Source organism: Necator americanus, chromosome II (assembly GCF_031761385.1).
Source record: "Necator americanus strain Aroian chromosome II, whole genome shotgun sequence".
NCBI classification, from domain to species: Eukaryota; Metazoa; Nematoda; class Chromadorea; order Rhabditida; family Ancylostomatidae; genus Necator; species Necator americanus.
This window is the reverse complement of record NC_087372.1, coordinates 22,371,835-22,398,234: the sequence shown is the minus strand read 5'-3', so window position 1 is coordinate 22,398,234 and position 26,400 is coordinate 22,371,835. Positions and strand designations below refer to the sequence as shown.

General features: G+C 42.4%; 1 protein-coding gene across 3 annotated transcripts; it reads right to left on the bottom strand.

The window, feature by feature from the left end:
• Window positions 1-1,003: 1,003 nt before the first annotated feature.
• On the bottom strand, window positions 1,004-25,856 carry RB195_019031 (uncharacterized protein; the record flags this gene model as incomplete). Of its 3 annotated transcripts, XM_064186705.1 has the most annotated exons (30): window positions 1,004-1,170; window positions 1,228-1,335; window positions 1,479-1,568; window positions 1,756-1,851; window positions 2,385-2,520; window positions 2,574-2,772; window positions 6,978-7,122; window positions 7,174-7,270; window positions 7,328-7,431; window positions 7,638-7,739; window positions 9,271-9,366; window positions 9,416-9,495; window positions 10,463-10,551; window positions 10,614-10,699; window positions 10,753-10,840; window positions 12,223-12,303; window positions 13,829-13,927; window positions 13,996-14,081; window positions 14,170-14,235; window positions 14,353-14,426; window positions 17,345-17,420; window positions 17,482-17,638; window positions 17,773-17,904; window positions 19,080-19,182; window positions 19,762-19,847; window positions 19,908-20,029; window positions 20,108-20,228; window positions 24,597-24,651; window positions 24,715-24,803; window positions 25,770-25,856. In XM_064186705.1, 30 exons carry the CDS (start codon window positions 25,854-25,856, stop codon window positions 1,004-1,006), a joined length of 3,117 nt encoding a protein of 1,038 aa, XP_064042584.1. The 3 variants fall into 3 exon arrangements, with proteins under 3 accessions (XP_064042584.1, XP_064042586.1, XP_064042585.1); XM_064186703.1 differs by lacking the exons at window positions 1,004-1,170; window positions 1,228-1,335; window positions 1,479-1,568; ... (5 more) ...; window positions 7,328-7,431; window positions 9,416-9,495 and having other exon boundaries at window positions 7,703-7,739; XM_064186704.1 differs by lacking the exons at window positions 7,638-7,739; window positions 9,271-9,366; window positions 9,416-9,495; ... (16 more) ...; window positions 24,715-24,803; window positions 25,770-25,856 and having other exon boundaries at window positions 7,328-7,495.
• Between the last annotated feature and the right edge of the window lie 544 nt (window positions 25,857-26,400).

Here is a 26,400-nt window from a genome sequence, read left to right as displayed (position 1 = left end):
GTATTAGGTTGCTACGGGTTTAGCTAGCTGTTTGGTTTTTACAATAAATTGTACTTCTTATGTGGATTTACCTTCCATCCCGTTTAAACAAGGTATTCTGCTCCACAATAGTTTTGACTAATTCCCCCGAGAAGAAGGGAGCCCTCTTCTTATAACTATATTCTGTATGTTAACATTATTAACGCTATTACACAGCTGCATACATTAACAATTGGAAACTGATCGTCGACAGTCTGCACCCTATTGATCGAAAATTGAACTGCTATTACTACTGGACAATTTTTCAGTCTCTGATACTCAATGAATTGCAGTTGGGCTCTATAGTGTTCCGAGCAGTAATCAAAGATCTAAGAAATGTTGACGTTTTTCAACCAGATAGTTTGGGAAAAGGGTTTAATTCTTGACTTCAAGACTCGACTAGAGTTTCTTCTTCCGCGGCTTAAAAGCGGCTCGTCGGTTTTCTAGTTCACGATCGGTCTTGGCGTGCAAATATCTACTGTCTATCAATACAAGGGACGTGGCACGGTAGACTAGAGTTTCTTTACTAGGCTGTATTTTTGAGGAGACTGCTTCTGATGAAGGATGGTGGGAGGGGGAATCGTAGTATCGTAGTAGTAATTTCATTCTCCTTGAAATGCTTAGTCATAAACGATTTGTTTTCACATCAAAATCTAACGAACATTTCTAGGTCGCTTGTCGATTTTTTGTTTCCAGATCAACGTGGCTCCCATGAATAAGAAACTAGTAGTTGGTCGTGATTTTGCCATTTCCTTTGACGTGTAGGTGGTGTAGCGATAATTCTTATTTGTCAATCAGTCGGAAACCTAAGGACTTCTTAGCATTGATACTGCAACAAAACCATTTATATAGAAAACAAACAAACAGTGTTCGTCTTGACAGGTGCTGAACTAACGAAATCGCATAATTCAGACATTCAGAGAGGGCGTTAGTGCACAAAGTTTATATGAAAAAACAACAACAAAACGCCTGAGAAAATTTGGTGTCAGGAAACATTGACGGGCAGTGTGATGGCGTAAACGCTACCATTTGAAGGAACAACTTTAGTCTTCTTTAGTTCAGACTTCTGCTTTATTCGAGCATTCAGCCTTTCTGTGTATGGTGTTGTAGTTGCTAAAACGATTGGGAGAAGGACAAGCGCGTGGAACACACCTAAATAAATAATCAATGAGTTTATGAGATGTAAAATGAGATAAAGATGATGCTTACCTATGATTAGAACGAGGAAAATTGTCTTGAAAAAAACCAGTACCATGTATGAATTGATGAACGCGAGGACTGTGACACCCAAGATAGTGGACATACTGCCGTGAACCACTTTAAAAGGGAAAATTCATTGATTTTAAGCGAGGCTCACAAACTCCTTTTTTCAAAATTAGTCGTTCAAGAAAATGAGTTGTACAGTTCGTTACTCATAACGGGAAAACCCAGTGGTTTTCAAGCTGTTAAAAGCGGCCAACCTGGCCATGCCAGTTTCTCCATGGAGTCAATGCATCTCTCTTTCGGAGTGAGATTTCCTTCGTTGCTTACGAATCCATGTGTGATATGGGCTATAATTGGAATCTGCAGTGGAAACAAAATTCCGCTCGTAGAGAATCACTGCGCACATAATCACAAAGTTTTTTGAAGAATTTCAAAAATAGATTGCAGTCAGGACGCTGTGAATCAAGATCAGTGATATTTGTGCGTATGTGCTTGTGTACACCTTGCTGTAAATACTCAAGGAAAATGGAGTACCTGAAAACTCTATTGAGAATCCAATGCTGAGAATTATGGTGATCATGAAGATGGGATCGAGTTTCACACTCCAAAGTGACAAGAAACCGATAACTCCTGAAAAGCATACGAAGACATCGAATGAGCTCCTCAAAGGCAAAAGCGTAACTCTGTTTCAAACCCCCACTTCTATCATTCTCAAGGATCTCCACGTCATATTTGAATATTGAAGATCACATTTTGAAATACTTTGATTATTACAACATCAATATGTTAAAAAAAGTTTTCGCGGCTTTTTAGGGAGATGAGAGAGTTGTAGATTGAATGTAAACAAGATGTTCTCTTACGAGTGAAGATTACTGACCGCTGTCTCCAAAAACACATTAATTGGCACATTTTTGCCAGCAAATAGTGTAGTCTATAGTCTCAATATAGTCAGTCACACAGACAAAACCTATCCCAATTATTTTCTCAGCAGTTTTCCATCATCGAGAAATCTTGCTACAACCTAGTTCCACGCGGCTAGTCGCTCTAATAATGTTTTGAGAGGACTTTTTTCCTCTTAAATTACTTCAACTATTCTATAAGACTCCTGCTGCAAACAGGCATTGCTTTGTCTGCGTTTCATAAAGTACAAAATTACACCCTACCGACGTCGATTGTGACTATAGCGATGGTAATCCAGACAGCACAGAGTGGGTTGGGAATGAAGATCAGACTGATGACCACCATACAAATTACCGCTAGCGTGTCGTTTTGAATGGTGGACTGGAGAATTACATTCAGCTGGAAGCACTTCATTACTCGTACCATTCCATATTTTTCCCTCTATTCTGCACCTGATCCGCAATAGAGCGACTGTATTGGTAGGTGAAGATTTCGAGATCCGGATATTTGGCAGATAGTTCCCTCAACTCCGAAGACACCATCACAAGATCGGTTGGTGTGGACAGATCATGTAGGCCTATTCGAAATCGGAAGGACACCAGTGAGAGCTGATCGTAGTCAGATGTGTTGGCCCAAACGAAATCCTGCGACCTAGAAAATTTGAATTGCTGGGAAGTAGAGAGAACATTATCCTTGGATAAGGATAGCCTATCACAACGATTCTAATAACCAGAAATACTTGTTGTAAGTTCCTGCACAGTTTGAAATTGTTTTATTCGCTGTACAATACGTCAGTATCCACATTAACCCTTATTGAATTGTTTTGTGGTACCATGAAGGCTTTCATTTGAAGAATGGTACCACTTTGCAGTTTTCTATTTGTTTCGTTTTTCTTACGCTGTAGTTGTGTGTTGTTATTACTTTTACATTTCTAGAAGAAAATGTCAATTTAATGGTTTTAGTGCATTATCCTTACTTTTTATCCTGACGATATTCAAATTCGAATTGCGATCTTCCACTTATGAGTATTGGGAAAATCTGACAGCTTAAGGTTGTGAAATCCATAAGTAATACGAAGAGTTTTCAAGGATGATGGAAAAAATGTCGATAGATAAGCTCGAGAAAGAAATATTTCGAAAATAACAATTTTGAATAGTAGTTCCAGTGTTTCCTATTGCTCATTTCTAATTACTAATATTTGTTTAAATTATGTAAAGATATCTTATAAACAATCAACCAAGACTGATGCTTAGTAAACTTCTTCTGCGCTGTAGCTGACATTAGGCCAGTGTGATCTACACCACAGCTGCTGTGAACACGTAGAATTTGGTTGCTTTACAGTCACAAAGATTTTAAAATTACTTATGACACTTATCCAAATTTTGTCAGCTCTTCGCTACCATGATGTTACTGTAAATTAACGAAAAAAATACAAAAAAAAAAAAACTTTTCAGAAGCTCCCACGCTCCCAGTAGTGTGTTTGAAATGATTCAAAACGTAAAATCCAATAGGCATGAACTCATCCTCAATCTTCTACAGTGATACCGTTCCTTTACTGTGGTGTGGTTCACTGGACTTCTTTTACGAGAACTTTTCTTACTTTTTTATGTGGCCTCACAGCTTTGCGAACTACCGAACTGAACAATTCTATGCATCGCAATAAATTTCTTCTGCAGGCAGTGTTTGCACTAGTAAATCCCGCTGAGATTTTCAAGGATTTGATGGTTCGTACAAAGCCAGAAGAAGCTTCCTCAATACCCCAGCACAAATGTCGTTTGTTACGTGTTCATCACGCGATGCCTAACTTACTAAGATACTTAGATACTCAGATGGCCCGTCTTCACCGGACGTGCGGGCCCCAGCATCTCTTCCACTCGTTTCGTTCCCTCGCCATTGTCATCCAAGATGTTCTCAAGTTTCGTGAGTGACGTTGATGAGGTCCTTGAGCCGTATTCAGCTGAGTTTTCAGCTGGTCCATCTGCGTAGCGAACCTGTCACTAAATCCCGTTTGCGGTCTCCTTCGAGGGCGTTTAGCATCTCTTGGGTCTACTCTAGCGTTCTCTTAGTCCATCTATTATCGATTCTTCTCATAATGTGACCGGTCCATCTATGTTTTGCTTTCGATACATATTCCGCTGGGTCGGGAAGACGGGACATTCCTCTTAAGTCGGAGCTGCGAACATCGGCTAGGTGTTGTGTGCGCCGGTTAAACTTCAGAAGACATCTCTCAAGGACTCTGCGGGTAGTAATTAGCTCCCTAGACGTGGCAGCGGTGTCTGCCCACGTCTGCGCTGCGTAACAGAGTGCTGGAAGAACTGTCGAGTCGAATAGATTGGCACGAGGATCTTGGTCCGTCAGTTGGTCCTTAGCTTCCTTGATGGGTGCGAATGTTGCCCATGCTGCTCTCATTCTTCTATTCAGTTCTTCCTTCAAGTCGTTTTTCATGTTCATAGAACGTCCGAAGTATAAGTATGACGAAATTTCCACGATTTGTGACCCTTCAAGTTGTACTCCTTGGTAGGCGTTCTTCATGAACTGTGTCTTCTTTCTGTTTATTCGCAGTCCTATTTTCTTCCCTGCTTCGTTCAATTCGTGAGCATCGTTTCTGTTTTATGGGTACTGTTCGAAAAGAGAATGATGTCGTCCGCGAAACGAGAGAAATCTTCCATCGACACGTATGCCCCTCTCTTCCCCGGAAAGTGATTTCATTATCCATTGCAATGCAGCCGTGAACAGCTTCGACGATATAGTATCGCCTTGTCGTACCCCCTTTCCAGTGGGTATGGTGAGGGAGCGGAGGGAAAGGTGTATCTTCGTGATGCATCGATCGTAGCAATTGGATAATGCCCTCACATACGAAGCGTCCACACCTTGATCGACCAGCGCCGACAGTATTGCATTCGTTTACACTGTCGAAGGCATTCTCATAGTCGACGAAGGTTGGAACAAGGAGCAGGCGGTATTCCTGGCAAACCTCTATGACCCTCGGTTTGGATGTTGTCCAAGCAGCTGAACTCCTAGCGGAATCCAGCTTGTTCTTGAGGCTGGGCTTCATCCAGCATCTTAGATATGCGCGTGAGGATGATCTTGGTGAATACTTTGTATAACACGCTCAGCAAGCATATAGGACGGTAGTTCCGAAGGTTCTCTCGGTCACCTTCCTTATGGATAAGAACGATTCGCGAGGTCTTCCACTGGTCTGGGGTCCTTTCTTTCTGAAGGTAGGATGTCATGTGCGCTGCGAAGATTACATGAAGCGGATGGCCACCAGCCCGAAGAAAGTCTGCTGATGCAAAATCAAGTCTGGGGGCTTTGGCAAATCCCAAGCAGATTGACTAAGGCCAGATACATTACACTTCATCCTTATCCTATTACGGCACTTGATAGTAGCTTTTATCGAGGCAAGTACAGATCTAACGCTGGACGACTACCAGTTTTTAATTAATATAGTCCTGGGTGTTATGTGTTTGTCACCCCGCTCTACTACTTGAGGCAGTGCCAAACTACAAAGATCCTTCAGGTCTCGCCCTCAGACCAATTTGCCTCCAGGAACTCCCGTTTTGCCAACATACTAATACTCGTCATCCATAGACTGTGTGCCAACTATACTGAAGTCGGGAATGGTATTTCTGCTGCGATGGAAGATAGTGAATGAAGCATGCTTATGCGTTAACGAAAAGACATGGAGCACATAATGTAATACGTGCTCAAGACAGATATTTACTGAAGCGAAACATATAAAAAATGTATTTCTACTAAGAATGATTGTGCCAAAGTGGATGTAAATTGATTAGTGTCGCCCGGAATATCTAAAGCTGCGAGTAGCAGCCACTTTCAGAGCACCAACTACTTGGCACATTTCATAGTGAGCTCTCCATAACTAACATAGCATAGTTATGTAAGGTTCATTTCTCTTCAACTGCTCCTCAGTTTGCAAATGGAACTACCCTATCAACGACATCGATCAACTTCTCTTAGGTCGTCACTCATTTTTGTTAGCTTCAGGTCCTTTTCACCCTTTTTGTAATGCACTGATATTATTCATCAATAAATCGTTACGTAAAGAGGAGGTCTATGTAGGAGGCATCTATATGAAGACTTGTACGTGTGGTACATTAGACGTGTGCTACTGCTATGGTGGGGTGGAAAGGACCTGAAGCTCGGTGCAGTTGCATAAGCGGCTGCTCTCGAAGCGTAGCGGTGGTTAGGATTGTGGTGGACCTTTGCTAGCACCGCTCATCACTGCAGTTTGAGCTTGCACCTCGATCCCAACCGCTACGCTACACAGCACCGCTTCAAGGGCAGCCACTTACACCCGACTATACCTGCACATATAGGTCTTACTTGTGCTGAGCGCAACTAGACAGAGTATACAGTTGAAGAATGAACAAGATGCATTGCTTGCACTGTTATGTAGCGGAAATGTCACATATTCCTGGGTACGACACCATGCAAACAGCTGTTTGTATCATCACGGGACGGCTCCAAAACTTCTTCAAATCACGCACTTTAAGCCGCTCAATCTCTGTTAAGTCATCTGATCGACACTACGTGCAACAGCATAAGGAAACTAGTCTTAGTTTTTCTTGTCTCTGCACTATTGTACATAGAGGTAAATAGGTGCATGCGTCGTGAAGGTATATAGACTCATCAATGTTGAGTCTACCTCTTAACGAAGCTCAACTAAACCAATGTTCTTAATGCATTACTTTGTGTTCAGTAACACAAACACACGGCTTCGAATTTGTCATAGTTCTGTTATTGATTTTATTTCTTCAAATCCTCTGAAACTGGTTGCGCCCACATGACGATAGAACACGTTTCTGACTGTATTCCTTTTGACTACAAAAACTAACCAAAGTTTGTAGAAAGCGAACAATTGGGACCATTCATAGACTCCTATTACCCAGGACTCTCGGTCGTCGTTTAGGAAGGACCCAGTTAGGTTCGCGTATTTGATGTATTCACGAAGCCAAAGTGAAGTACTTTTATCGCCGTAGCCTAAAGAAAAGAACGTTTTCTGGGTGCAGTTGAATTTTAGGAGATTCCTACTGTATGAAATCTGTTCGAACTGTTGAGCAATCATTTCGATCAATTCCCTATTTTCTGGTAATGTCATGTCTGGTGCTTTCCGAATCGCAATTTCTACCTAAACGACTATAAGGTGCAGAAATGAAGCGGTTAGAAAAGCTGGGCTTGTCCAAACCTGATCCCCGTTTGGAAACAGTTCGATCTCCCTAGCGAATGCTTCCACTAGTGGATCTGTTTGCAGGAGTAGCTTGTCAATGTCCAGGCCTTGTTCCATGACTGCTATACCATAGATTGAGATCTGTAAGCGTCGTGTTTTTGCTTTTTTTATGGGCACAGCACACATTCTCAAAGCTCTAGGAAATCTGAATATTCCTGTTTTCTAATGCGTTCGAAAGATGACATCCTCGAATATATTCGTCATCATTCGTAGTAGCTGGCTTTCTTCCAGCCTCTGAACAACTACTGTGCTTGGTGTTTGAGCGTACTGAGCAGAACTAGAGTTTTTTCTTCGGAAAAGAGTGACTTATTGTGATCGGTTGCCATTTTTCCACTAGAAGTTCTCCAGATACGATTGCTTGCGAGAAACACTGAAACACGATTGCACTTAGGAACAACTAGTCTTCTGAGATGGCAAATTTTATTATTCGTATTTTGCTGAAATTGCCGCCAAATTTAAAAATATGAAAATCTGAAAAATTTAAATTAATTTAAAAATAATATAATGAAATCAACGGGCATTAGGTTCAGCTTCCTCGTGTTGGGGCCGAAAACTTATCGAGTGGACCCAGTGGCTAATGAGCAATGGACACAGTAAGCACAACATTCTACTTGTATCGTTAAAAAATGTCACCTGACTACTTCAGGAACCGTCACAAGTCTGGTCAACGTGATCATCGGTGACATATAGGTCTGTAATTTGTAGCATCTATCAGCTATCATTCATAAGGCTACATTCGCGCTGCCAACGACGTCCCGCAGCTACCCTACCTTACTCAATGGAGCATCAAATGCGAATTTTGTGACGATGCACATTGCATTATTCTTGAAACGAATGCAAATAAGGAAACGTGATCCGCACAAACTAAAATCCACTTCTCTTGATTATTAAGAATTCAGAAACACGGTAATTGAGTCACGTGATATCCGTCATAAATGCAAAGTACAGTTAGTTACATACATTAGTTAAACAGAAGCATTTCTTGGTTTTTGTACCACATTGTCTTAGAACAAGAAATTCGAGCTACATCACAGCGCAACATGAAGCACACTGCAGTTGCGTAAGCGTTCGAAGCGGTGCCGTGGAGTGTAGGGGTTAAAGCCATCACCCCACGAATCTGAGGTGGTACGGATTTCAGGTGAAGTATTCGTATACGGGATCGTAGATGAAGGAGAGGGGAGTGATTTCGTCCATTTCTTCCTAATTGCCGTAGAAAACGGCCCGGAAGATACGGCTTCGAGCGTTCCGGCGCGCTATTTTCTACAACGAGTCCGCTTGGAGCGCGCCAGCCGTGTGCACACGCCGCGTCTTCCGAGCCGTTTTTTACGCCAATTAGCAAAAAATGGACGGAATCACCCACCTTTCCATAATCTACGATCCCGTATACGAATACTCCACCTAAAATCTGTACCACATCAGATTCGTGGGCCTTTAAGGCAAACGGGCCACTGATAGCAGCACTCATCGCTGCAGTTCGCGATGGTCCCAACCGCCCTCTCCACCGCGCCGCTTCGAATGCGGCCGTCCACGCAACTGCGCTCTGCTTCATGTCGTTTTGACCCAACTGTACTTATGCGATTTCATTCAAAACACCACTTTTATAGCATGTTCTGAAAGGATGTGGCGCATTCGGCAAGAGATTCCGCTGTCTGCACAATCGGTCACGAAGCCCTTCATTCCTCCGGGATCGATAAATTGTACAGGCTAGGCACGCGTTCATGAACCTCAAACCTTTTGAGTTGAAATGGACGCGGTGGCTCATCCGATCTTATTGATTAATGTCTGACACTTTATCCTTTGTCACTTTTAATAAGGAGAAAGTAGAAGAAAACACAGCTTTGCCTTTTTGAGTGCTTTGCTGAGTAGTGCGGTTTCAGCGATTTCATGTACAAACAACTCGCCTTGATTTCTTTGATGAGATGAGATGAGACGGATTAGTAGCTTTGCAACATTTTGTTTGATAGTGTTTTTCGAAGCCATTGTGAAGTTTCCTTTTGCTTTACAAAACAAACATTCTCTCTCTCAAAAAAAAAAAACGATAGAAACTTGCCACCAAATAAATGACGAAAATAATGAACACAGCTACTTTAGTTTTGAGATCAAGCAAGAAAGGCACGTAGTAGTCCCTGAAATGTAAATAATTTGTTTTCAAATGTACCAACATCAGTAGGAAAATTACCACTCCACAGAATACTATAAATATGTAGTCAGTGTTTCCGTTCTTCGCGCCTACAGGCGCTTTTGCGGATTGCGTTAAATTACCTCATGTAGAATTGAAGTAGACAATAACTTTTGATTCCTACTAGACTAAATGAACAATTTCTTAGCTGCGTAGGGGATTCTGTCCAATAAAGTTGAATTGGCTTTGTAAGAGGCTTATTTCGGTCCCAGCTCAACACAGACGTCTATAGATGGTATCGCTTCATTATGTGTACAACAAGTAGTTACAACTAGTATCATAACGACTATTTGCACCTGTAGAAGCAGTGAGTATTCGAAACTCGCCACATTATGCTTAAAATTGTGACTTGATCTCAATTCAACAGTTTTTTTTTTTCGAAACCTGCGTGTTCTAGAGGGAAATTCTGTTGATATTTCAATTTGGTTTGGACTATTCAGACATATGGAATTACTAATGGAATGGAGTATTCGTATACGGGATGGGAGACTATGGAGAGAAGGGTGATTCCGTCCATTTCTTCCTAATTGTCGTGAAAAACGGCCCGGAAGATACGGCTTCAGGCGTAGTGGCGCAATATTTTCTACAGGGAGTTCGACTGGAGCGCGCCAGCCTTGTGCGGGGCCGCATCTTCCGGGCCGTTTTTTACGGCAATTAGCAAGAAATGGACGGAATCACCTCCCTCTCCGTAGTATCCTATCCTGTATACGAATACTCCACCTGAAATCTGCACCACCTCAGATTCGTGGGGTGATGCCTTTAATAGAAAATTCGGAATTTCCATGGATGTCAGCAGCAAAGTGCTGCTTCAGGTTACTGATTACCACTTAAGATTTCTTGGAGTAACCGGATTTTTTCAAGACGTTCTCGAAATAAAGATTTTGAAATGAATGTACCAAACGGATCACATTCACCTGAAAAATAAGCTCATTTTACCCCTGTTCTTGAGCTTGAAGTGGGCAGGTTCAGGTTTAGAGCGAATGTCAGCAGTCTCCTTTTCTCTCTGGAAAGTTTTTTTTTCTAAATAGAATTCTTTGATATTGGTCCTTTAGTGCTCTTTTCAACCTCTTTTCCGTTTTCGTTCGCTGCTGAGTGGGTTTTGTGACGAGACGAAATTCCATTGTCCACAGGTAAGCTCAGGCAAATTTTTTCTTGAAAAAAAAGAGCATCCAGCTATGAAAACACCCAATGTAAGAACGGAAACCTTTTGCAACTTCTTCTTCCGTCGCTTGACTACGGTAACGATCTTCTCTCGGCATGTCATTTAGCTCTTGCGCATGGATATCTTTCGCCTAAAATTTTTATGAAGAATAAAAAGACATTTGACATAGAAATAAGGGTCACACATGGAGAAGAGGAAACAGGATCATGCTTCGAGCATTCAAGTTATTTCAATTGCATCATTGAGAGAAGGCAAGCGAAAGCAACGAACAAGTTTTTATGAGGAAAACCAAGAATATGACTGCCGTGCCATATCCGCTAATCGTTCGCGCTTTTCCATCGACGCGTTCTCTCCGTTCACACAATAGGATTTTCTTCGATCAACTAATTTATTCTTGTATGGTTGGATATTAAAGAATCTAGGGGGTTCCATACAGAAACATTAGTAGGCCATAGCAACCTGAAACTCGGCGAGGTTGTATAAGCGGCTGCGTTGGAAGTGGCGCAGTGGAGTTAACAGCTGAGATCGAGATAAGTGAGATCCTCGTTAGCCTCACTCATCCGACTGAAGCTAGCGATAGTCGGTGCTGGTGAAGCTCCACTTCTGATTCCCCCTTCGGAAGTGAGATTTGCGACGGATAGAATGAAACCTCGCACCCTCGCACGTTATAACAGCAGACTTTCTTCGGGCTTATGATCATCTTTTTCATGGATTTCTAGCGACGCACATGACTTTCCATCTCCATAAAGAGAGGATTTCAGACCAGTGGAATACCTCAGTTCTTTCTAAAAAAAAAAAAAGAAGAAAAAACTGACCGAGTGATGAAGGACAGCCTTACAAGTTTAATCCTAGCAGAGATTCGGCTGCATGACCGCGTTGATTATCATGGGATTTGCCTACGAAATCACCTACACCTTATCTGTAGAATTCGGTTCCATCAACCCTTCCCCTCCCCCCTCCCCTTTCTTCCCTCTTTCTCGCTTAACAAAGCCTTCCATAACAGTACTACAGTATGTATTATAAAATAAATATTAAAAAAAAGAAAGGAGCATTCGTGCGGATGGAAGATTCCTTCAATAAATTCGTTCTGCGGACATGTTATTCGAGAAGCACCAATAAAGCAGAGACGATTCAAAAAATTAAAAAAGCAGGGAAGAGAACGCGATTGCAAATGAGTAGAAAGAAATTACTGTTAATGAAGGACGTCTATTGCGACTACTCAGGAATACAACTTAGCGGCCGTACAATCTCGAGGCCCAATTGGTGAAACTTCATCAATTATGTAGAGTTCCATGAGTATGGAAAATGGCTTAAAGCAAGTACTGAATGGACTGCTCAGTATGTTCACTCCTATTTTGGTAAGGTCAGGTCCGATGTCATTTCCAATGTGTGTGTCAAACGCTTGCGAGTGCACTAGGAGACGTGCTGTGCAGTCCCCTTTGCTGCTTTCATACAACTCCCCACTTACTTTAATACTGTAAAATAAAACACGAAAAGAAAAGGGGAAATCACCTTAATGCAAGGCAAGCATGAGTTCCTTCCTGCCAGTTCCACCTTCGCAGAGACAACCATTAAGCCGGCAAAAAAAGTTACCTGAACATACTTCTTTGTATATGCTTTTTGCAATTCTTGCTAAATTATGTAGCAAGCTCGCTGCTCTCTGGTCTTTAAACTAAAGCGTCGTTTGCATTGAACCAAGCTCTACTGTACCTGTGCTCTTTACTTGTTTCAAATATAATTGTGTCAGTGTTGCACCAAAACAGAGAAACATCGCCTCGCTGTTGGATGAGATGGCTTGCGGACCCTTCCGCGGCTGCGATAACTGCATGCGTTATGGGTGGCTGGAGTCCGGAGGAGAAATTTTAAAATTCACTAATTTAATTGAATTGGATATCATTCGATGGCTAATTTCTTCGCCATTAAAACTGTCCACTTCAAACATGAAGATTCTATATAAGAGTCACGGAGAGCAAGCATTTGTAAAAACAGTAATATTTTTCCCTCACTTTGGCTTGCTGAAGTCCACCTCCAAGGTTCATAATTTGGTGACTTCGATGTCGCATCTTAAAGGGGAGAAAGGATTCTAGAAAAGTACCAAGTTTCTAAGCTGAAACATTTTCGAACGTAGATCGCCAAAGGCTACTCAGAAGTCTGATCAAACAATCAAACAGAGCAAAGTTGTTTATATTTGATATCAAAAAGCCTCGGATTTTCCAGAGATAAACCTCAGAAATCGAAATGTTGCCGAAAATAAGTAGGTCTCTGATAAAATACCGTATTAAATCCTCTCCAGCTGGAAAAGCAAGTCGTTCAATCAACTTGAATTGTGTTACATCTGCCAAGTTCAGAAAATTTCAGAACTCTCTAATATACATATGAATGGGGTACCAAAATGTGTACTACAATGCCTATTTTAAGAATATTTAACTATAAATTTATGCTTCTCGCATTTTATTTGCACCAAATGTAATATGTCGTCAAGGCGCATTTATTTCAGAGTCTAGTTCTGTAATTTGTAGCCGCTGGTTATTTAGAAAATAATTGCTTCCATAGACGTTTTTCAAAGATCAAAATGAGCTAAATAGGTAGATGATGTCATGACGAGTCGACTAATGTCCAATGTTAATGTTTAATGATATAAGGCAATATAAATCAAGTTAGGGGAAACAAAACGCGGGTCCGCGTCCGTTTTCTGGCGAAGAATTACCACGCATACTGTACGCAGTTGCGCGACCCTCAGTCGTTTTGACCCGACTCTAACAAAAGATTTGTCGATAGTGATCCAGTTCTATACGACATATTTGCAAGAATACAAAGGGTTCAGCTTCAGTAACTTCTCAGCAGATTTGTCTGAAAGGACAAAAGACTTCTCCGGAACAGATCTGACACCGAACAGATTTTTATCGATCCTAGAGGGATAAAGGCCTTAGATGGCCCGAACCAACGACTGCGCAGAAATAGTGGTGATCTTTTATCGATGCTCTACACGACCCTGCAAGAGTGCATGCGCAGAAAATCCGCGCGTTTAGAGCAATAATGTACTGCAGTAGCTGTGAACGTTTCTTTCTTTTCTCCAAAGGTTTCACTTTTCACTGTCGTCTACATATTTTTCCGATACCTGGTACAGCCATGTGAAAAACATGCATGCAGACGTCATAGCACAGAAGCCCTCGACCGCGATAATATCAGTGAAAGTTCCGACACCAAACGACAACACCTACAACAACATTGGAACAGAAAGGCAGGTGGATTTATCAGAGACCTTTATTTGAAAAGAAAGCCTACATCAGTAATTGATGTAATGAAAATAGCGACGGAAGCCTCACTTATTGCTTCGACCATTCTTTTTTTCAACACAGCATGGGAGTTACCTGGAAATGAACATCAATCAACTCTGTTCAGAAAAGCAACAGTACATGAAGTGGGGTACTCATGCGTACTCATGCATTTGAAACGTACCAGGATACCTCAGCTCAGTGTTGTGCCATGCCGCAACAGCAATAAACATGTCGTCAACTCCAATGGCTGCAACTGGTTTTCGTCAAAAAGGGATTTGATAGAGGATATAAAGGAACAAAATTACAACAAATAGGAAACCGGAGAAGAAAAACAGGAAAGGAAGTTTATTTTTGATCGACTTACAAAGTACTAGGAATGGAGCCACGAGAGTAATCTCAGCAAAGAACATTCCGCACCAGAGGTGAAGACCGATACCGCTAAAATAGAGACAAACAGTACAACAACTAGACAAAGAGTTAAAGATAATCAGAAGATTCATCTTTGAAATTTGTCTTATATTGGCAAAAAAAAAATCAGTATAGTAAGTCGATTTTGCAAACATGCATGGAAAACTTTACAAAGAAAGGACCTTGGAATTTTTTACAAGACGATTTTGGAGAAAATAAGTGATTCTGTATTGCTACTGCAATTTCCTCCTAGACCATTTTGCATCAAAATATTTTCAATCCGTCGCCGTATGTACTGTTGTGTACGCCATCGGCTTTACAACAGTTTCTGAATCGAAATCCCTGCAGGTGCTATACAGTTCTCCATTCGAGAAATTACTTGAAGAATACTCGAAGTCCTTGCTGAACCGGCAAGCACCTTCAGCACCTGAACTCAAGTATGTACAACGACCAACGTGCACCTCGATCGAATCGGGGTTCTGGTCCGTATCCAAGGAGGAAAAAAGGAGAATCTGGTGGAGATGAAGGAATGCTGAATGCTGAAATATCTTCCTCCGTATGGATTCGTGAGATAATGAAAAGGTTCCGTCCAATATGGATCGACGAAAGGATATCTAATTCGCGGAGACATAACTATCTTCCACAAAAAGCTACCTGTTACGGATCCGAACAATTATCGAGTAATCTCATTGCTGTGTTATATTCAAGGTCTTGGAGCGGGTTATCCAGGACCGACTTATCCAGGACCGACTTACCAAACATTGCGAAGAAACAACACCCGATGAGCGAGCTGACCATTGTCCTGGCCCATCTACGCCTGACCTAATGTTCATCAGAGACTGAAGTGTGGCATCGGTACTCAAAGCCGACAGAGTTGGCCTTTCTAAATTTTGAGTTCCCTCAGTGTGGCCTTCTTCTCAACGGGTTTCGCGTATCATGAAAATTCGTTCGCCTACTTAATGAAATGAATCAACGAATAACCACTGCAGCTCGAACACCAGCCGGATGTATATCATCGTTTGAAGTGGCAGCTGGAGTAGACAAGAGGCAGTCGCAGGATGCTTGCTATTCAACTTTGATGAGATAATGCGAGGGACAGCCGATAAATCTAGTGTTGACATCGTTGTAGCACCGTCCTTTGACCTCGTGTCCTTTGACCCATCTTTAGTACGCCGACAGTGTTTCTACACCCGCGGAAGGCAGTACGAAACTCAAACATGTTGCCCACCTTGAAATAAGCTAGCTTCACCTTGTAGATTACTTGTGCCGTATGATGGTTGTAAACAGAAGTTGGTCTCCTCGACCTGCGGCGGGAACCAGAGTGGACGGATAAACCATCAATTTCGTGTATGAGTTCTGCTATTTGGGTTGCATGCTAGCGGCAATAGCAGAGATGCTGTCTCTCGTGCCTGCCGCTATTCTTGATGCTCTCGTGTCACTGAGTGGTCATTTTTGACATTGGGCATGTAGCGATGAAGATTATTTCACTAGATGTCGATGTAGTGTATCGGGAATGACATGTGCAGAACATCAACACCTTGCGGAGTCATCAAAGTGGCCAAAGGAAATTATGTTCCCTTGTTTGTTTGTACTGAGGGTATCAGAAAAGCTAGTTCAGGCTGCTCTAAGAATCCTGTCAGGTTTAAGCTGTGAGAGCCTCCGAGCCGAAAGCAAATGTTCTTTGGACTGAGGTGGTGAAAGAGGACCTGAAGGCACTGATAGACAAGTACGAGGATAGTCAGACGAGACGAGACGTTTCGCAAGATATGGAATGGATCGATTCTGTGAGCTCTTGCTGAAGATCGAGAAGGTTGAGCTGAGTTATGCTCATATATGATTTTATCGGCGGACAACATCAGCCCGCCGACTAATTTAACTGAGTCACCTCAGAGCAGCTTTTGAGAAGCTCGGAGAGTCAAAATCTGCTTTCAAATTCGGAGATTTACTTCCTGACCTTATTGTCTTTGCCAGGAATCCAGAGTTCTGTAGTGCCTTCCGGCTTCCAGAGTTTTCGCAGCCTTTATATTACTACAGAGGTCTGCCTTACCTAGAACTTTGGGAACTCCTGAGACACAATTACTTGCGGAACTTTCATGACACTATATTATTCGAACCAGCGCATTCTGTTTTCTTTAAAAACTAACGATTTTTTCATTAATTTTGTGGCCATTTATGCGTCTCTGTTTTTAACACTTAAAAAGAGAAATACTGAGAAAGGTGGAAAATTTTTCATACATTCCCCTTTCTTTCCCTGTGACATCCTTTGATCATTAAGCATTATGACGCTACATTGCCATCGAGGTGCAATATGTATGTACTTGAACGACCAAGAAGAAACACAGCCGAGAACATGCTCAGAAGAGCTGGCATTTCGTTCAAAGCTCGATATATCCACGTGTTGCTACACTTGAACATTATCGTTTTTAACTTTCCGTTTGTCGCTGTGTTGTTTACAGATCAGTGATTAAGAACCATCGAGACATAATCAATTGTTGCTGGGATTTATATGTCGCTCAAGGACATCTCGGAATTCGTATGGTGCAGCTTAAATGCTTCCGATTCCCAAGAGCAGCAGAGGCTTCTCAAAATTCAGTCGAAAAGGTGTAAGAGACATAGTTTATTTTGTGTCAAATAAATTCAATGGAAATGTTTGCTTGTTTTCTTGCCTTTTCTTGCCGACAATGAGCACATTCACAGCTGCATAGAAAATGACATGTGGAAATGTTTTTGCGTTGATTTGTTACTTACTATTTCTTATGATTAGACTGCAGAAATAGAAAAGAAATAGAATAATGGTATGGAAAGCCATTAATGTTGAGGCAGTACTCCTACTCCTGGAGCTTCAGAAGAGGTTCTTCAAAGTTGATGATGAAGCTTAGCAATTGAACCATCATTAGCTTTACATTACTTGCTACAAGAGATCGTAAGGATGTCATAAGGATGTTTACCTGAAGATAGCAAGCCCAGATGAAAGAACGCCGCCGAGAGCCAATATCGGCTTCGAGCGCAACCAATCCACACCAACTATAGACAAAAAATTGGGAATGTAACCATAGCCTCCAACGTAACTGATGTGTTCACCTACCAGTGATTCGTCCGTTCCTTCTACGAATGTTCCATTTCATGGCATAGAACGATGTAAATGCAATCAGCACGATCACAGTGACTGCAAAGTACGGCTTCAGTCGGTTCGCGTTCTTTGTGAGACCCTGATCCACGATCCGAGAATGCTTTATGTGACACTTAAACAATCTGTAGGAAGTTTTTAAAGAGAACGTAGTGACCTTTCCTATCAAATTTTATTAGCTTGTAAGAAAATAATTTAAGACCTCTGGCCTCTGTGAAAATTGTACCGCTAGCAGCATATGAAGCTAACCTTGATTAAAGGATTTTCATCGAATTTCGCGCGAACGTGCCTTGTTGCAGCTTCCTCCCATTCCTTTGCCATCTCATCTAACGTCGGCGTATCAAAGCGGAGGAAAAACCACAGCCTCATTGCACGAGCTGTCTAGATGTAAGTATGTGTGAAGAGAACTCTCATGGAATAGATTTTACATCACAAATCGAAGAAGACTGAAATTAATAGATACACACCACTTTTGAGGTTTTTTTCACAAATAGCATCATATAGAACTAAAAATTAACAGTAGAACACAAACTCCCTTGGTTGTATGCTAAACTATATACTGCTTATCCGAAAATAAACTTACTCGTACATTATCTCATTCAGCCTTAGCTTAATTCATTGCATACATCTACAAAATCATTTATACGTCGAATTGCAAGCACAATAAAGGCAGTATAAAGGAAGACGAGATGTGAGAACACCCCAGAAAGCTTCAAAGGTATTTCCTTCACTTCTACGGCTTAATTTCCCAAATGCTCCCTGGGACCTGTGCAAAGTCGGGAAATTTCTCAGAAACATGTGCCTAGTTTTTTTTAAACTGCATGCTCCGGAGTCTATCCCTCCCCGGGGTGAAACTGTAGAGTGAAGCATAAATTCTTTTCTCAAATTTCTTCCAGGGAACAGATTTAGCTTTCAGTAATACACCTGATGTGATTGAATTGCTTTGCCCTCTGATCGTGATGTGGACAGATAAGCAGGAAATGATTTCTTTTCTAGAGAGACGAAGAGACGAAACAGATGAATGCATGGTCAAATTATGGGTTCATTTCTTTCCGTACTTTTTTCATATAGAAATCCAGCACCCAGTCGCTTCTATAATTAGTCCTGCGCTGGGCGTCGCAAATTTGTGATGATGATAGACGTAAAATGTATGGAAACTTCGACTTGAGGTTGATCAAAGCCAAGCAGAATTGAAAAAGAGGTATTACTGTGAAAATTGCTCCATTGGGTACTTTTGTCAGGTGACTATGATGTCAGCGAAGTGAATTAACCAAGTGGTCTTACCAAGCCAAATTCGAAAGGAAGAGGAGGATACGAGTACTCTCTACGTTAAAGCAATAACTAGCTTTTGAATAAAAACATTCCGAGATGCGCCACTACATGTGGCGTATCATGATTTTGAATTATGGAGAGAAGAATGTAGCATATTCAGCATCCGAAATTATGGACCAAAGGAAACCACTCAAAATGAACTGGGATTTATACGGCTGGGGAGAATGCAAGAGATATGATTTCGAGCAGTTTACAGCAAAAAATCACGTCTTGAAGATCCTGACCTTTATTGTATCGTTTGGAAATGTTTCTACCCCTCCGACGTTAAAAGCAAGGTAAACCGGTGTGCCTCCAGGATTCGCTTGCGGATAACTCACTGCGATTCCTCTGAAACAAAAAAGCTACGTAATGATCTGAACACAGGTTATCACCTAGAACTTAACTGACTCTACATAACGGTACGTTCTCATAGCTGTCAACACGAACTTATATTTGTCGACATTTCTAATTAGTGGAGGAGGAGTTTTCAACAAGTATGCAGCAAGTTACTTTCGGTACTTGATGCGTTATTCCCCCCACCGTAATGAGAGAGCGATTGTCACGACGAACATACGCACTGTTGACTGAACACGAAATAAAGACTAGAAGTGGAAAAGCTGGATGCAGATTTCTAGTTGCACCTTTTCTTGCATCCGGCCATTAAAAGGTCCTTTTATCCTTCTTCTTTATCATACTTCTGCAGCTCTGCTGGAACTTTTTTTCAACCTTTGAACATCTACATCCTCTTTCGAATAAATACTGCAAATTTGTCAACGGCTCTTTTCCACGCCTTGCGAAGAGGTACCTCAGCAGGCATTTCACTTCTGTAGGAAGGCGCAACCAGCCACGCAAGTCGTCACGATTACGAATAGTTGTGAAACGACTGTTCAGTGATGACGTTGTTAAAAAATTCAATAGACCACTTGCCTTGCTTCGAGTTCATGGCGACGCTTCAGTAATGTAATAATGCTCGTTTGTCGGTAGCACTCACCGTACCAGTTCATGCAAATATCCTAGGGAGGTTGAATGTATGAGCGAACTTCAAATAAAGGAAGTGCCACGAAGCTATGTACCTGAAATGTGACATTTTCGTTGACAACAGTAGTGTCATTCACTCTCCACTGATCTCTCATCGGGAAGAACACGTTCGATGCGACGTCAGCCTCAAGTCTTTGAATCTCGTCCAAATATGAGCCTGTATTTTAGGACATTACAAGTGAGATGTTATTAAGAAGGATAATTGAGTCCAGTGTTGAACTTGCAATACACCAACCCTCTAGTAGATTCGGATATGTATCGTTCTCTGTTGATCTGCCGTGGACGACAAGGTACAAGTACCTGTGCCATTCGAACGTCCGCTCTGGGAGGAATTCGTTTGGTTTCAACGGCCATAGCTATAAAAAAACGCTTTAAAAATTGCAGAGACAGAAGAACTTTGATGATATCAGCATCACTGTACTGAAAACAACCAGTCTGTAACAAAAGAAAACTTATAATTAACGGTTTACACTATTTCTATAGCAAGTATTGTGTAGACAAAAGTTGGAGCAAGAAATCTGCGGCTGCTTGTCACCATCTGCTTCCCGTCTAGTTTATCGCTGGTCAAATTAAAATTTTTTATCCAGCATATATATATATATATTTTTTCCGGGATTTTTTTTTTAAATTTGGTCAACTTTGAATAGTTTAACTAATATTTTTTACATATCAATTAATAATTAAGTGGCGTTGATCAAATTAAGTAATAAGTCTATTATCATGATATACAATAACGAACTTAGTCCGTCTGTGTGTTTGTCTGTGTGTCACGAAATTCGATAAAGGGGTGCGACGAGTCCACCGGCGTCGGGTTGGGGCGCCGGTGTCAGATAGCTATAAAATGGGGTGCGACGGGTCCTATGTTGTGGAATTGGTGTTCCTTGGTGCAGTAGAAGTAGTGAACATGAAATGACGTGAATATCACTATCGTAGTGATATTCACGTCGATCGCGTAAACTGTAGGTTGCTACGTATTGTATTTGATCAACCGCTCGCACGTGTGCTTCCTCTTTTTCAAGAAAGGATGTAAGCAGCATCAGGAGACATGCTAAGAAAAAGATATGCGAACGGACCATAGAAACCCACTCTACCACCTTGGGGCTCACCAATCCGACGTAGTGGAACACGTCTCTCCCCACTCTATAGCTTTCTGGCACCGGCGCACCATTCCGACCCCGTGGGACCCGTCCCACCCCATTTTACAGCTATCTGGGCACGAATTCGACGCCGTACAACCCGTGTCACCCAATTTTACTGCGGTGAGGCTCCAGCGCACCAAAGCGACGCCATGGTATCCGTCTCCCTCTTTTTTTCGAACTTCTTGACTGACACACACACATACTGAGACGCACACACGTGACAGAATAAACTCGTTATTATATAGCATGATAGCTTGCAAATGTGGAAGTATACATTCACATAAAAGTTTATTTACCCTTACTAACATATGAGCCAACAGAGATGTCTGCATAGCTTTTTGCAATGGTGTTCACCTATCAGGTGCATGGCGATGGTTCGGCACCTCACCAGTGCAGAGTTTTGCAGCATTGTAGAGTATTTTCGTGACACACAGACAAACAGACACGGACTAGGCGCGTTATTACAGCACCAGTCTGGATGTCCGGCTAAAGCCGGACTTCAGACCTTCTGCGGTTTTAGTTTCGCTCCCTTTCAATGATCAATGAAAGTTCATAGTAGTGGCATTTTCTGTAACATTAGATTTGCGTTTTTTAAATAACACCTTCCTTCTCTTTTTTATATAAATTAAAGCGAAAGATTACAGATCTTTCGTTCTAAACGCGTCAATTCTACATTTGGAGAATCCAAGATAAGTTCCACATCAGATAATGTAAACTGTTGGGTACTATTTAAGCAGCCGTTTGTGTGGGTGTTTCCACTTTCTGAAGAGGGGATGCTACCCAAGTTGAGGCAAAAGTGCAAGGAAATAGATACGCACAGGATTCAGATAGGGGTGTAATGAGCGCGTGCAGTGTCTGGCGACGGCGGTGGACCCATCGCACCCCCTTCTATAGGTATCTGGCGCCGGTGGACCCGTCGCACCCTTTTCTAAAGGTATCTAGTGCCGGCGCACCAATCCGACGCCGGTGCACCCGTCGCAACCCCTTCTATAGGTGTCTGGCGCCAGCGTAACAATCCGACGCCGCGGAACCCGTCGCACCCCTTATTATAAGTGTCTGGCGCCAAAAACCCATCAGTATCATCAACTGCTACTCACCAACATCAGTAGCTGATGAGTCCGAATTGGACGCGTTTTACGGAGAGCTGGAGGAATTGATCCGTAACGGGAAGTCCTTCTACAAATTCGTTGTCAGAGACTTCAACGCAAAACTAGAAAAGGCTAGAGAAGAGGAATACAGGATCCGAAGATTTGGACTAGGGGAGGGAAGAGCCAAACAGAAGAATGAGAGCAGCATAGGCAGCATTCGCACCCGTCTAACTACGGACCAACGGACGGACCAACATCTTCGTACCCATCTGTTTGTGTGGACAGCTCTTCCAGCGCTCTGTTACGCAATAGAGACGTGTAGGAAGCCACTTACTCCCCACAGAGTCCTTGAGAGATGTCTTCTGAAATTTAACTGGCGCACACAACACCTAGCCAGTCTTCGGAGCTCCGACTTAAAAGGAATGTCCCGTCTTTGCAATCCAGCGGAATATATATCGAAAGCAAAGCATAGATGGGCCGGTCACATTATGAGAAGAATCGATGATAGATGGACTAAGAGAATGATAGAGTGGATCCCAAGAGATGCTAAACGCTCTCGATGGCGACCGCAAACGAAATGGGGTGACAGGTTCTCTACATGGATGGACCAGCTGGAAGCTCAGCTGAATACTGCCCAAGGACCTCGTCAACGTCACTCACGAAACTTGAAATCTTGGATGACAATGGTGAGTGGTGAGGGACCGAAACGAGTTGAAGAGATGCCCGCACGTCCAGTGAAGATGGGCCATCTGAGTATCTAAGAAAGTAGTATTTATTATTTGATGTAATCACAATCCCCACTTACAGAAACATTTGAGGTGCACCTTTCATCGTTTTTTCAAGTAAAGGAGGAATTTCACTTTGGAAGGAAAGGTGAAAGTCTTCTGTTTTGAAGAGAATTAGGAACAGACTTTGATGGTAATGCTCCTCCCATATGTAAACCAACTAATAATAAACAAATTTGCATATGTTGAGTTTGTCTTTAATTTGTTTCAAAGATCGATTCTCGGCACAAGATCCGTTTTATTGAATCGTTGAGGACCAGCGCCATTGCAATCACTTGTGATCTTCTCAAGCTCATCTTATATCTGGGGGTTAGGTTGTTTTGTATTTGTTAGGGACTCAAAGATTTATAGGCATCTTGTCAGTTTTGAGGATTGCTGTGGAGGAAGAAACTAGCTGTCAAGTGGTGGTCTGATTGGTGGCGTCCTCAACATTCTCAGGAAACCAAAATGTTAAGGTTAGAAGCAAACCTTCCCTTATTTTCTTCACATTAAGAGATTCACCGCATCTGTCGATGAACTCTGTAAAATGGCAGGGGCTTGCTATCCCTGCACTGCAACTGGCAACCGAAACCGAACTTGTGCCACGCGGGCTTGTAATCTCAAACTTGGGAAAGTGAAATGTCAGTGATGACACATCGGAGTGTCACCCGTGACGCCGTGGGTGTCACCGCCACACTTTCCAAGCTGAAATCGCAGCGATAGCATGCGGTTCGCTGTTTTCGAGGGAATACGAGGAGGAAGAGGTGAGAAGACGATCTGTGGTGGTTTTCGGCGGTTCTGGAGAGTTTTGTGTGTTTCGGTTGTCAACCGTGTGTTTCGGTTGTCAACCGGAGATGGGTAAGTGAAGTGTCAGTGGTGACACTCGAGGCCGTGTTCTCGACACCGGCCTGTGGCGCGTCAGCGAGTGGTGCTGGCGCCACGGCGTCAGCGCCATTCGATCCGGCGTGGTCGATTTGTGGGGTGTGGGCGAAGGGTGGGCTCGAAACGCCTCGGATTCAGCCGAATTCTGAGTGATTCCGGGTGAAAAGGCCGCGCGCGCGATCACCCCACGAATCTGAGGTGGTGCAGATTTCAGGTGGAGTATTCGTATACAGGATGGGAGACTACGGAGAGGGGGGTGATTCCGTCCATCTCTTCCTAATTGCCGTTAAAAACGGCCCGGAAGATACGACTTCATTCGTTTTCCCGCACCATTTTGTACAAGAGGTTCGATTGGAGCGCGCCAGTCTTGTGCGGCGCCGCATCTTCCGGGCCGTTTTTTACAGCAATTAGGAAGAAATGGACGGAATCACCTCCCTCTCCGTAGTCTCCCATCCCATATACGAATACTCCACCTGAAATCTGCACCACCTCAGATTCGTGGGGTGATGCCTTTAAATAAGTTAAGTTAAATAAAGTTACCCAAGTTTGAGATTACAAGCCCGCGTGGCACAAGTTCGGTTTCGGTTGCCAGTTGCAGTGCAGGGATAGCAAGCCCCTGCCATTTTACAGAGTTCATCGACAGATGCGGTGAATCTCTTAATGCTAAGAGGGATTCATGTAGGACCATTCAAATCTTCTGAGCTCACAGTGTTAATGAAATCATTGGGTGGCATTGCTTGGAAATCGATAGCCTTAGCAAATCAAAAGCAAATTGAAATCCCAAGATTAAATATTTTGCGCCATCGGATGGCTTAAGTACGAAGTATCTTTTTAAGAAGTAAGTGACAGACCTCATTCATAATCCTCTCCTCTTCCCAAGAAGGTGCCCCTACAGGTGTGTACAATCTGAAATGTTTCGCTTCGTCGTCCGACATATCACAATGAATATACGTGCAAGGTATAATTAACCTTCTTGCATCCAATACGGTTAGTTCTTCGATCCATAAGAATCCGCATCCCAAAACAGAGGTCAGTATTATAGGAGCGACAATGAAGAACTAAAACGGAACAAAGGTGGAATCGAAAGAAAATGATCTGAGGTGCATCGTAGTACGAAATTCTATATGCGCGAATTTTTACGAGTATATTGTTTCGTGTTCACAAAAGATATACAACTTATCCACATCCTTGCACACCCTTAATATTCTCGTTAAAGCTGCGGCAGTCTTTTCCGGCACTCTTTCAATTTCTATTCTGCAGCAATTTTATTGAACGAAAATATGGAGGTTTTGTATAGTTTGATATCAATGCTACACAGGATTCTAAAAGAGGTGTAGTTCCAGCAGTGAAAGAAACTTTGCCGAAAACGTTAAAATGTCTCTATTCTTGTACACACGTCCACAAAACTTCACTAATTCAGAAATGAATGTAAGGTGTAAATCTCTCTAAATTGTTTACAATTCACTGTCTAAAAATAAGAAGAACATCTGATGAACTAATGGTTCACTTAAGAGAGGAGAACCAGATTTTTAGAACACTAGTTTCCAAATATAGAGAGTGGATAGATCTTTCCCCCCTTTAAACCCCCCCAAATGTTGGGGGGGGGGTATTTTTGGGGGGGTTTTTTTAAAAAGGGGGGGGGGAAAGGGGGAGGGGGTGATTCCGTCCACAAAGGCCCGGAAATACAACCTCTTTTTTTTCCCCCCTTCCCCCCCCCCCCCCGGGGGAGCCTTTAAGATAAGCCAATACGCCCAAGTTCAACTAAGGACCGTTAGTGAACGCATACGCAGACTATACGCATACCAAGTTTTGATCCGATGCAATTTCTCTGTATATCCTACTGTATTCTGTCACATATCCTTCTGACCAAATTTTGCAGCAATTCATCAACTAAAGACGATGAATTTAAAAATTTAACTGGCCTTCGTACCTCAACTAAAGTAACAAGGCTATGATGAAGTTTTCAAACGATCTCTTTTGGATCCGATCACGATGCACTGCCATTAAACGCGAAGACAACTTACAATGTAGTAATCAACGAGTAGATGCTGCGTGTACCATCGGAAGGCCCTTTCCAGTGGTTTGTCGAGTGTAGGAAAAATACATCTCATCACTCGGATTTCGCGTTTCCTCCAAGACTTGTTCGTGGATCCTGTCACGCACGCGGAAAATCACTGAGAGACCGGGTGCACTGAAAAGCTGATGTTAGATTTAAAAAATAAGGGTTATGGTGTGAGTGACAAAAACATTGGAAGCTTGCAATTATTCGTTTGGAGAAGACATACAATGGCGGGCAAAAGTTTAGCTACTTTTTCTTTTTCCAGCTTTTCCTGTGCGGACAGTTGCGTAAACGGCTGCGTCCAAAGAGGTGCAGTAGGGACAGCGGTTGGAATCGAGGTGGGACCATGGTGAACTGCAGAGATGGTTGGCGATAGCGAGGACCCCTACCGGATTCAAACCGCTTCGCTCCACCTCCCCGCTTACGCAACTGTCCGTGGTTCATGTTTTGACCCAACTACATAATCAATGATTTTGTTTGAAATGAAATTATCGACAAATTCGAGCGGAAGAAATATTTTTTGTTTCCTTGATGTTCACTGTCATGTTCTTGATATGAAATTGTTTCGTCTGAATCTACATGCTTGATCCAGTAAT